Source organism: Heptranchias perlo, chromosome 26 (genome assembly GCF_035084215.1).
Source record: "Heptranchias perlo isolate sHepPer1 chromosome 26, sHepPer1.hap1, whole genome shotgun sequence".
NCBI lineage: Eukaryota > Metazoa > Chordata > Chondrichthyes > Hexanchiformes > Hexanchidae > Heptranchias > Heptranchias perlo.
In genome coordinates, this window is record NC_090350.1 from 13,001,159 (window position 1) to 13,014,322 (window position 13,164).

Here is a 13,164-nt window from a genome sequence, read left to right on the forward strand (position 1 = left end):
CATGGGAACAACACCACCTGCACGTTCCCCTCCAAGTCACACACCATCCCGACTTGGAAATATACCGTCGTTCCTTCATCGTCGCTGGGTCAAAATCCTGGAACTCTGTACCTAACAGCACTGTGGGAGAACCTTCACCACATGGACTGCAGCGGTTCAAGAAGACGGCTCACCACCACCTTCTCAAGGGCAATTAGGGATGGGCAATAAAGGCCGGCCTCGCCAGCGATGCCCACATCCCATGAACGAATAATAAAAAAATAGATCTCCCAGTGGTTCAACGAGTTATTAATCTGAGCAAGACGGAGCAGAAAATCCCAGATCAGATCCGTGATGTGGACCGAGTTAGATGATCTCAGGCAGGTGGTGGCACAGTTGTCCTCAGTCACCCTAGGCTAACAAGGGGTAAATCGGGCGGGATTCCGACAATTGATCGTTGTCAAACAAGCCCTGCTGGAAGAGCACAGCAAAGGATTATCGAGTGAGGGACAAGATCGGACTCGGCTGGGACGTCCCCCAGGGTTGGATAGCCTGTCAACATTCGCTGTCGCGGCTGACACTTGACGAATTGCTACTTGGGAACTGTAGTCTGGTAAGGAGTCAAGGCCTTCAGGAAAGGAAAGGGAAAGGAGAAAATTGAAGAGGAAAGAATGTTTTGGAGCTGGTTCCGTGTTTTCAGCAGCTTTACAAATCATAATTATCTCTTTCCCCCACCCCCCAAAAATAACGTAGGTTACTAATGTGTAACGTGCAATGCATGATGGATAGTCCTGATTCCAAAATGGCGGCATTACAGAGCGAACAGCTCAATGAACTTGTCCTTTGAAAGAACTGTTGAATTAAAGTGCACAAGGTTTGGAACGTTTATGGACATCAAATAGCTAAAGTTTTAGTAATTTTAATTTTAACAAATATAAGGACTAATTCTACAATCCTGCAGTCCCAGTGGAAAAGCCGCATTTAAAGGGGACACAGGTCGGAGGTCGGACAACGCTATTGTAGCCTCAGTTCTCTGATCTGTGCTTGCTTTGAGTGTGGAATTGTGACGTTAACCCAACAGTTAAGTAAGTGAATTCTGCCATCAATATTGAAATAATACTGTTAAAAGGCATTGTAAATGCCTGATACCTGTTTTTTATTTTGCTTATTAATTTAACAAAAATATGTTTTTAAATCCCCATCAAGTGTGAATGTCTCCATGGCCTGGATTTTTACTCTGAGCCATGGGGAAAGCGGGGAGGAGGATTTCTGGGGAGGAGGATTTCTGGACGGGAAACCCAGAAGTACGGGTTCCCCGGACATCCTGCCAATTTTGACGTCAGGACATCTTTTAAATTTTTTCGGCAGATTTCCCGTGCGACAGTCAGCTTGACAGGCTGGCTGCCTATCGGATGGGAAAGCAGCCGGGGAGCGGATGCCAGGAAAGTCGGACATCGAGGAGGGCAGTCGGTCACCGTGGGGGGAGGGGGTGTCGGATATCGCGGATGGGGGAGGTGTGTCGGACATGGAGGGGAGATCAGAGACATTGGGGGGGGGGTTGGACATGGTGGGGGGGGGGGGGTTGGAGACATCAGGGGGTTTGGCAAAATCAGGGGGGTGGGACGTCGCAGGGGTGGTGGGGGGGAGCCATGGGTTGGGGGGGGCGTTTGGCCGATTTTCCCCCAACGGGTAGAACTGAGTTGGAATTCCTGAGATTGACCATCCGAGGACACAGAATTAACGTCGATACTTAAGGGATCATTTTATGAGATTGCGCTCCTGACAAAGAGTCTCTTGCCAACCAAAAATCTGCATCAAAAATCCATGAACACTATTTCATAAAACCACCCCTTTAAACGTTGAATATCATAGTTAATGGCTGTTTCCCTTCTGTGCTAATTATCTCTCTTCTGTTGTCATACTCAGTAACTCCTTCAAATACATCAAGAGTCCCTCTTTAAAAATAAGATTTTTGTGTTTCTCAAGGTGAGGAGTTTCAGTCCTAGGGAATGGAATTGTACTTCCAGGCCAGCTTACAGATGTAGTGTAAAACTGCCTCCAGTCTGCCCCTAAACACCTCAGTCTTAACCGCAGAAGAGCATCCTCTCCTGCACCAGAATACCATTTTGTAACTTTCCCCATCCTTACGGTAAGATTGCCAGTTTGAGCTGACCTGTGGTCCGTTTTGTGTTGTGGGCCTGTGCCTATTGGGTTCAGACCTGCTAAAGTCAATTCCTTCCAGCCAGCCGAGAGAGAGGAGACTGCCATCCCACTGATTGGACTTGAACGCAGGCCCCAGAGAAGGGAGACAGTGCTCTGACCCACCCTGGTCTTCTGGCAGTCACTCTTTAATCATCATTTTAGAATTATTGTTAATTCAGCAAAAACCAAAGGGCATTGCAGAAACTTATGATTCTTTTTAAACTACCAGTGACGAAACTAAAGCAAGTGTACTTCCAGAGCTGACGTGCCATTTTGTTGCTCGGAGCAATGCCAGTGAATGTTTAACGTACTGTTCTGTGCTTTTTATTTTTACAGTTGCCATGGCATCCAGCGAGCAAAATCCAGTGATTGTCATTGCCGTGGTTTCAGTGGCGGGGCTGATTGTTCTGGTGTCCATGGTCTTCGGTTTTATCGTGTGGAGAAGGTAAATGCATCCCAGCCCCTCAAAAAAGGGTCCCGTTTAGGTGCTGGGCCCGAGGGGGATATTGATGTGACCGGCCTGATATTGGAGGAGTTGCACACTTGTCTATTACCTTAATACCTCCTCCGAAAACAAAACGACGGAAGATGGTAGAAATGCACAGCACGTCAATGAGCATCTTCCTTGGGGGTCCCACCTGAAGCGATAACCCGTTTTTCTCTCCCAGCTGTTGATCAACCTCCTGTTTTCATTTTGTAGAAGCCGCTGAACCTGACAGTGTGCATGCTAGAAATTGCTGGTGCCAGTTTCTGCTAGGCACTCAGTCCTGAGGGGGATATTAATATAACTTACTGTACAATGTTTAAGGCAATTCACAGGATTGAAAAACTAGGCACTGGTCTGACAGATGAAATCTTACAGAGCCAGTAATGAAACATTTGAACCATATAATTGTGTTACCTTCAGTGTGTTGATTCAGAATTCCTTGTTTTTCTCCCTGTCATAAAGTATGAAGATTGGCATTGAAGTTTTTGCTAATTTGTCTGGTGCTGTAATTTAATGAATTGCAATTTGGGTTCGTTCAGACACTAACTGAGCTATTACAAGCAAGCAATTTAAAACCGTACAGTGACACAACAAGGTGCCTCTCAACTTGTGAAAACAGTTTAAGCCTTTCTGTGTGCAGAATTTGGTTAACTCTTCCAAGAATACAGTACGAGAGAGCTCAACATTCCAAGATTGGCAAGCAGGGGAGAGAAAAATATCCTGAGAGAGATTTACGTGAGATGGGTCAGGCATCGATGGATGTGTCTGCCATTAATACCTGTGGTGGAGTATCTACAAAGTACATTACTGTACAGCTGAATTTGAGTAATTCTGAAGCTTTAGGGGAGAGAGACAATGATTGAGTTGTCAAATGACGACAAATGCATCATTAAGAGGTAAAGTTCAATGGGGCTTACCTGATAATGCTCTCTCCTATGGGAGGCACTGTCCTCCTCTTGATTAATGCCAAGTAGTGGATTCTTCCACAAATAAACTGTGACACTGCCACAAACACCGCAAAACACACCAGGAGGACCCAGGGCTCGTGTCCAGGTTTTGTTGAGTTAGCTGATCTTAGCCAAGGTGGCAGTGGAGCTGTATAATTGCATTCACTGCGACAAGGCTAGGGAAGGAATTGGGGAAGAATTGGCCATAGGTAGTGCTCTTGATTTCTATTCAGTGACTCCTACTGCAAAGGACTGTGTGTGGACACGTGTGAACCAGATTGCCTCCTGTTAGTGTTTATCTAGGCTCAAACATGAGGAATGATCACTTTGGTGAAATAGCAGGTAGTGACTAGAGTCTGTGATACCTGTAAGACTCAGTGTGCAGTGATGAAAGGAGAATTGGCAAATAGTTATGCTACAGCTATATAAAGCTGGTTAGACCACATCTGGAGTCCTGTGTTCCATTCTGGGCATCAGAAAGGAAGGATATATTGGTCTTGGAGGGGGTGCAGCGTAGATTCACCAGAATAATACTGGGGCTAAAAGGGTTAAATTATGAGGACAGGTTGCATGGACTAGGCTTGTATTCCCTTGAGTATAGAACATTAAGGGGTGATCTAATTGAGGTGTTTAAGATGATTAAAGGATTTGATAGGGTAGATAGAGAGAAACTATTTCCGCTGATGAGGGAATCTAGAACGAGGGGCATAACCTTAAAATTAGAGCTAGGCCGTTCAGGGGTGATGTCAGGAAGCACTTCTTCACACAAGGGGTAATGGAAATCTGGAACTCTCTCCCCCATAAAGCTCTTCAGGATAGGTCAATTGAAAATGTCAAATTGATAGATTTCTGTTAGGCGAGAGTATTAAGGGATATGGAACCAAGGCAGGTAAATGGAGTTAAGATACAGATCAGCCATGATCTAATTGAATGGCGGAACAGGCTCAAGGGGCTGACTGATCTACTCCTGTTCCTATATTCCTAAAAAAAAAGTGTGTCCAAATGGGTGCAGGAAGCACTGTTCATTTTTAGGGACACTTGTATCTGATTATTTTGTTTCTTAGATTGGATTTAGCAGGTTTAAATATACATGATGTGAACTTTGAATCCCATCTGTTTCAGGCATTGCGGGTACAGCAAGGCCAGTCAAGATGGAGACGAGGAGCTTTATTTCCACTGTAAGTAACATCCGCAGACTAACAGAGATGTACAGGCTAAGTCTCACAATCCTGTACTACCATAATATTGTTTTAATAAATGTGCTTCCTGGAGTGGAATTGTTTGTATGGTTGTGGATACAATTGCTCCTTCTGAAGCATCCTATCTTGGTGAGTTAGTAATAAAGCTCTCCAGAGACAGTAGAATTGACAACTTCATACCCCAGTAGCCCAGCTTCCTGCACACGGAGCACAGAGCAATCAGGGGAAGGACGTCCATACATCTAAAAGAGATGGATGCTGTGGGCAAGCCAGGCCATGAATTATTCTGTTAAGTCTTTTATACTCGATCACTGCGCTCTTGAGATACATGGATGCTATTTGCTGTGAATGAAATCTTGCTTTCTTTTTTAAATCAGTGAATTTGTAGTTATAAACCGCATGAAATTTTAAGAAAAAAACATTTATGGGAATATATTTGTGTCTTGGAGTAGCTACGGTTATTTGACTTGGTAAAAACAGGTTCCGTCAGCAATCCTTCCCCAATCCCTTCTCTCTCGATTGAAGACAGACGTCCTGAAAAGATTGCAGAATTTGATGGTGCAACACCATGGGAGGAATTTCAACCCCCAAGAATGGGTGGGTTTGGGGCGGGTGGGTAGCTAAAATGATTGATCTTTGGAGCGCGACCGTATCCCGGCTCCAACACGCCCACTTCCAGGTTTATCGGAGGTTTAACGGAGAGTAACATACTAATTATTCCAGGCGGCTGGGTAATTGTAGCATCAATTAACGTCCTTATGAGACTTTAAGTTTGTGCATTACAATTGAATTTTACTTTCAATTTAACATATCCAGTGTGGGTTTCCCGTGGTACGCGAATCCTGTCAGTGAAACGGAGGCGAGATTGAGCAGCAGTTCATGTGGGCATTTAAAATTGTGATTGTCCCATCTGAATGAAAACTCAGTGATAACAGCTGGTGTCTCAGTTCCCTCTCGCAAACGTTTGGCAGAGAGTTCTTGTGTTCATACAGCTTTTTCAAAACTTTGGAGACTTTCAAACTGACAATTTCAGGATGGGGGGGGCACAATGTATTTGATAGGACATCGGAGGAGGAAGACAATGACCATCCGCAGGAGCGTCGTCGTTCTGTGTTGGGATTTGCAGGTGCACGAGAAAGAGGTGCACAACACAGGTCTGGAGAACAGCAGAGAGACGAGCTGAGTGGAGAACAGTAGAAAATCATAGTGGCGTGCCGCATCCTTCACAACATAACGCAGTAGAGAGGATTAGAGGTGGAGGATGATGATGGCGCTCGTCAATCATTCTCTGATGACGACAACATTGTCGAACAGGAGGAGGAGGACAAGGACAATGAGCAATGTGGCCCGGCATATTCCTCACTCTACCATTACTAACAAGCCAGGGGATCAACCCTGGTTCAATGAGGAGTGTAGAAGAGCATGTCAGGAGCAGCATCAGGCATACCTAAAAATGAGGTGCCAACCTGGGGATGCTACAACAAAGGACTACATGCATGCTAAACAGCGGAAGCAGCATGCTATAGACAGAGCTAAGTGATTCCACAACCAACGGATCAGATCAAAACTGTGCAGTCCTGCCACATCCAGTCCTGAATGGTGGTAGACAATTAAACAGCTAATGGGAGGAGGAGGCTCCATGAGTATCCCCATCTTCAATGATAGTACAGCCCAGCACATGAGTGCAAAAGACAAGGCTGAAGCGTTTGCAACCATCCTTCAGCCAGAAGTGCCGAGTGGATGATCCATCTCGGCTTCCTTCTGAGATCCCCAACATCACAGAAGCCAGTCTTCAGCCAATTCGATTCACTCCACGTGATATCAAGAAACGGTCAAGTGCACTGGATACAGTAAAGGCTACGGGGCCCCACCACATCCCGGTTGTAGTGCTGAAGACTTGTGCTCCAGAACTAGCTGCACCTCTAACCAAGCTTTTCCAGTACAGCTAAAACACCGGCATCTACCCGACAAAGTGGAAAATTGTCCAGGTATGTCCTGTCCACAAAAAGCAAGACAAATCCAATCCGGCCAATTACCGCCCCATCAGTCTACTCTCAATCATCAGCAAAGTGATGGAAGGTGTCGTCGACAGTGCTATCAAGCGGCACTTACTCACCAATAACCTGCTCACCGATGCTCAGTTTGGGTTCCGCCAGGACCACTAGGCTCCAGACCTCATCACAGCCTTGGTCCAAACATGGACAAAAGAGCTGAATTCCACAGGTGAGGTGAGAGTGACCGCCCTTGACATCAAGGCAGCATTTGACCGAGTGTGGCACCACGGAGCTACAGTAAAATTAAAGTCAATGCGAATCAGGCGGAAAACTCTCCAGTGGCTGGAGTCATACCTAGCACAAAGGGAGATGGTAGTGGTTGTTGGAGGCCAATCATCTCAGCCCCAGGACATTGCTGCAGGAGTTCCTCAGGGCAGTGTCCTAGGCCCAACCATCTTCAGCTGCTTCATCAGTGACCTACCCTCCATCATAAGGTCAGAAGTGGCGATGTTCGCTGATGATCGCACAGTGTTCAGTTCCATTCACAACCCCTCAGATGATGAAGCAGTCCGCACCCGCCTGCAGCAAGACCTGGACAACATCCAGGCTTGGGCTGATAAGTGGCAAGTAACATTTATGCCAGACAAGTACCAGGCAATGACCATCTCCAACCAGAGAGAGTCTAACCACCTCCCCTTGACATTCAACGGCATTACCATTGCTGAATCCCCCACCTTCAATATTCTGGGGGTCACCATTGACCAGACACTAAACTGGACCAGCCACATAAATACTGTGGCTACAAGAGCAGGTCAGAGGCTGGGTATTCTGCGGCGAGTGACTCACCTCCTGACACCCCAAAGCCTTTCCACCGTCTACAAGGCACAAGTCAAAAGTGTGATGGAATACTCTCCACTTGCCTGGATGAGTGCAGCTCCAACAACACTCAAGAAGCACGACACTATCCAGGACAAAGCAGCCCATTTGATTGGCACCCCATCCACCACCTTAAGCATTCACTCCCTTCACCACCGGCGCACAGTGGCTGCAGTGTGTACCATCCACAGGATGCACTGCAGCAACTCGCCAAGGCTTCTTCGACAGCACCTCCCAAACCCGCGACCTCTACCACCAAGAAGGACAAGGGCAGCAGGCGCATAGGAACACCACCACCTGCACGTTCCCCTCCAAGTCACACACCATCCCGACTTGGAAATATATCGCCATTCGTTCATCGTCACTGTGTCAAAATCCTGGAACTCCCTTCCTAACAGCACTGTGGGAGAACCTTCACCACACGGACTGCAGCGGTTCAAGAAGGCGCCTCACCACCAGCTTCTCGAGGGCAATTAGGGATGGGCAATAAATGCTGGCCTTGCCAGTGATGCCCACATCCCATGAATAAATTTTTAAAAAGTGAAGACGGGTCACCCATCGCCAGACCAACCGCGTTCATTGTTGCCCGGGATGCCCTCATATCTCAAAGGTTCTCTTAGTCAGAACTTGGGGAAAAAGAAACATTAAAATACTCCATCCGGCTCCTAGCACCACCAACATTTCCTCTCTGCCACCCCCCCAACTTTCCACAAAACTGTCCTTCAATCACGTATGCATCCATTGCACATCTGCCCAGTGGGTCCCATAATGTTATTGACATTCAACGTGAAGCAAATGAACGGGCGAGTTGGCGCTCGGGACACAATATTGGACAAGGTGTGGAAGTGGTGCTGATCAATAAATTTTATGAAGCAATATTAAAAAAGGAAACTTCGCAACATAACATTTTTTCAAACACCCTTGGGCATCCCCTTGGTGAATTACAATTGCTTGAACTTAAGCTTCCTGCCGCTTCTACGTGCTGCATCCCCTGTGACTTCAGCAGAGGTAGAGGCAGGCTGCTCAGATCCCTGCCCTGACTGCTGAGATGCTTTTGGCCTACGACCTCTGGGTTTTGGAACCCGTGAGGGCCCCGCCATAGACTGCTCCACCTGCACCTGTGCAGGGGTAGACTCGGCCGCCGGGAGACGAGGCAGCATGTCGGGAACTGGTTGTGGGGGGAGGGTGGGCTGGGCAACGGGTGAGACGTGGGAGCGCTTTGAGTGGAGTTCCCACTTCCATGTCCCCTTTCGCCATCATCCCTCTCCTGGGCCAGCACCACATCACTCCCACCACTCTGCTGGACAGCAGCTTGGTGCAGATCAGTGATGTTTTAAGTCCACGGATATGGTATCTGACGTCCTGTTTAAGGCAGCAGACATGCTGGCTTCCAAAGTATGCATGGCCGTGGTCATAGCTTGTATAGACTCATTTGAGAGTCATGCTTGAAGCCCCACGGAGGCGGCCACTCTATCCGTGGCAGAGATTCTCGTAATTACCTGCAACATCAATCCACTAATGTTGGAGTTGGACTCCTCCATCCTCTCCGTTATTATGGAGAGTGAGCGTGGCATGCTTTCCAGTACCTCGCAAAGATGCAGCCATTCGTTCTCAACGATGGCCCCCGGGATTCAGCATCTCTGTCCAGCTGAGCAGAGCTTGGAGAGAGTGCACCTCCCAACACGGACTCTCCACAGCTGCCCCTGCTACCAGTGTCTGCTCGTGCTCACTTGTGAATTGCGAATCACTAGGTGAAAACCCAACTAACTGTCCAACAGGACGCACCAAACTGCAAGTATTTGAGCTGGTGCATGGCTGTATGTCCTGAGACGGTGCACCCTCAGAAGGAGTGAGGTCCTCTGAGGAATCATTGTCATGAATCTCCACAGCATGTCCTTGTACGCGTGAAGGCCCTGGAAGACAATAGAAAGCGATATGGATTAGCCCTGGCAACGTAACAATCTTGTCAGTCACCGTACTCAGTCTTCTCATAGTTCAGTCATTGATTAAATAAAGTCAGCATGTGTGTGAAAGATGTTTATATTCTGTCACCAGGCATCTGCGAGTTCCCAGTCTCTCCATCTCCGATTGAGAGGGATGCGGATGTACCACTTATCTCCATGGTAGTCTCCTCTGCATCTGTGAGCTGCACAATTTGTAGAGGGCCACCTAGCATTTTACACTCTCTTCTCCTACAAGGGGCAAAAGAATAGAACTGTGAGTGACTGAAGGTCATGTATTCACCCGATGGATGCAGTGCATTGGGTGAGGGTGACTATCAGACAGGTGCATCACATTGCATAAGGATTAGGGTGAGAGGCAGTGGTGGATGGATACATGGGGAGGTAAGGAACTGCATAGAAATTGAAGGAACTTAAGTGGGTGTGAAGCGTAATGTGATTGAGGACGCCTGGCGAGACAGAGTGAGAAGAGGGATGTTGTACACCACAGGATGTAGGTGAATCAGTAACTGTACTCACTAACCCACAGGGCTGGACAGACTGGATGCAGAGAGGATGTTTCCCTGGCTGGGGGGGTGCAGAACGAGGAGTTACAGTCTCAGGATATGGGGTAGGATATTTAGGACTGAGATGAGGAGAAATTTCTTCACTCAAAGGGTGGTGAACCTGTGGAATTCTCTACCACAGAAGGATGTGGAGGCCAAGTCACTGAATATATTTAAGAAGGAGCTAGATAGATTTCTAGACACAAAAGGCATGAAGGAGTATGTGGAGAGAGCGGGAATATGGCATTGAGGTAGAGGATCAGCCACGATCATATTGAATGGCGGAGCAGGCTCGAAGGGCCGAATGGCCTACTCCTGCTCCTATTTTCTATGTTTCTATGTTTTCCTGACCTGTTAGGTCATTAAATCGCTTCCTGCACTGCATCCAAGACCTGGGCACCATGTTCCTGTTGCTCACCTCCTCAGCCACCTCCAGCCACGCCTTTTTGGTGGCAGAACCAGGTTTCTTGCTCCCATTGCTGGGGTAAATTATTTCCCTCCTGGTCCTCACTACACCCAGCAGTACTTCAAGGGAAGCATCTGTGAATCTGGGTTTTGGCCTTGCTCTCTGAGAATCCATGGCTTCACTCCCTCCTTTCTCCTCCAAATTCCGTTTTTGCATTAGCCCTTTAAATATTAGACTTCAGATTGCCTCATGCGGGTGTGCAGTACGCCCGCTGCACAGCTTGGAGACGCAAAACCCGGAAGAAAAAGTTTATTGCTTCAACTAAGTTGCGATCGCAGATTCCGACCCGCTAACTTCACTTCCGAGTTTCGCATCCGATTAACTTCTCCCCAGCCCCCACTCTCTTCCCGGCTCCAAGTTAAAATCCAGGCCCTTGTGTCAAATACATTTTGCGTAGAATTACATAGAATTTATAGCACAGAAACAGGCCGTTTGGTCCAACTGGTCCATGCCGGTGTTTGTGATCCTCTTCCCACCCCATTTCACCTAACCTTATCAGCATATCTTTCTATTCCTTTCTCCCTCATGTATTTATCGAGATTCCCCTTAAATGCATCTATGCTATTCACCTCAATTACTGCTTGTGGTAGGGAGTTCCACATTCTTACCACTCTCTGGGAAATGAGGCTTCTCCTGAATTCCCTATTGGGTTTATTAGTGACTAGCTTATATTTATGGCCTCTCGTTCTGGTCTCCCCCACAAGTGGATGCATCTTCTCGACGTCTACCCTATCAATCCCTTTCGTTATCTTAATGATCTCTATCAGGTGACCCCTCAGCCTTTTCATTTCTAGAGAAAAAAGCCCCAGCTTGTTCAGTCATTCCTGATAGGTATAACCCCTCAGTTCTGTTATCATCCTTGTTAATCTTTTTTGCACCTTCTCCAGTGCCTTTATATCCTTTTTATAATATGGAGGCCCGAAATGTGCACAGTTAATGAGATTACTGAGATTTCTGCTCGATCATCTGAAGTACCATAGCGAACCTAGTCGCCTCCCCAGCCAGGTTCATGAGAAGAAATGCAGGGGGATTGTAGACTGTCTATCAGCCTCTGTCCTGATGGTCCAGTTAATGAAATTTCAAAGAACCCAAGAAAACCAGATCCCCATCCAAATCCAGATCTAAACCAACTCATCATTGGAAGGAAAAAATCACCAACCATTTTAAAATCCTGACTGAAAGAAGCAAATCGTGAAGGGTCCATTTTTATAAACACCCAACTATAGACGTCTACAGCAAGGAAGGAGGCCATTCAGCCCATCATGCTTGTGCATACTCTTTGCTGCTGGAGCAATTCAAAACTAATCCCACTGGCCACTCTCTCCCCATAGCCCTGGAACCAAGAATACAGGGTGTCAAAAATAAGGGAGTAAAGCTGAGTCAGAAGTAATGGATAATATGGTAGTGAAAGAACAGACCACCATTCAATTCTACCCTGAAAACAGAAGCCAGGAGGGAAGGGAGGAAGAAACACGAGAGGTCCGATTTTAACCCTGCCCGCCTGGCGGAAACCGGGAAGTTAAATCGGGGCAGCGACCTCCGACCCTGCTGCCTTCCCACAGGACGTAATTTGAACTTCCTGTTTTTAGCAGGTGCGTGAGACACCCTTCGGAAGGCGGAGGAATCCTGCTTTAAAATATGCAAATCAGGTTCTGACGATGTCATCGCAGCCTGACCCTTACAAGGAATCCCTGGGCCTTTCCTGCTCTGGTCTTCCCTTCCACACTTTCCCCCCTTCCCCCCTCCCATCCCTAGCATGCGCTTCTGACCTCCCTCCTATGAACTTACGGGGCGGGGGGGGTCATTCCTTCGGGGCCCGTGGTGGATTCTTGCTCTCCAAAATCTCACTCCCGCCTGTCGAGCAGCTAGGGCTTCCTGCTGGGTTGGGGAAGGAGACTGATGGCCAGCATGTCGATCAGGCCCAGGAGTTAACCTCTCCCAGGCCGCTCGCTGTGGGGGGCTGGATGATTTGCCGCCCACCTTGGACCAACCCCCCCCACAAACGACTGCCGCCGCAAATTGAAATCTGGACTAGGAAGTGGGAAATAGGAAAATATGGCGCTCAACAAGAGTTAGGACTCAGGGCTCCCCCCATGAGCTGGAGCCATATTTAAATAAACTAAAACAAGAATATTTATCACACAAGCAATCGTTACATATTCAACATTTGTCGACCCTCGAATTATTTTAAAGGAACTACCCAAAATGGAAGCATCAAATAAAAGGTCAGATAAATGACATTCCATCTCCCAGATGTTGATTGGAGCCATTCAAAAGGCTGGCTCCACCAGAAATAAATATATGAAGAATAATATTTCAAGGCCAGAGTGACTAGAAAGTAGAATTTAAAATGAGCACTTACTGAGTGACACACAGTGACACCATCCCTACAATATCGGATATCCAACAAAGCAGAAAATACAGTGGCTCTGACATTGACATAAGAATGCGAGAAAGTGTAGGAAATGACCATTTGCCTTATCTTGATTGTGCATGAGTTGCTCCAGT

The 13,164-nt window shown here is 47.2% G+C and overlaps 1 protein-coding gene across 2 annotated transcripts in view; it reads left to right on the top strand.

Moving 5' to 3' along the window:
- The window catches only part of LOC137342512 (ephrin type-A receptor 7-like), a 362,022-nt gene that overhangs the window by 281,898 nt on the left and 66,960 nt on the right, over positions 1-13,164 (top strand). The window contains exons 8-9 of one of the 2 annotated variants that reach the window (XM_068006436.1): positions 2,538-2,626; positions 4,738-4,797. In XM_068006436.1, the coding sequence (XP_067862537.1) occupies positions 2,538-2,626; positions 4,738-4,797 (149 nt within the window). The remainder of the gene's footprint in view (positions 1-2,537; positions 2,627-4,737; positions 4,798-13,164) is intronic. The other variant, XM_068006435.1, reaches the window with a different exon arrangement.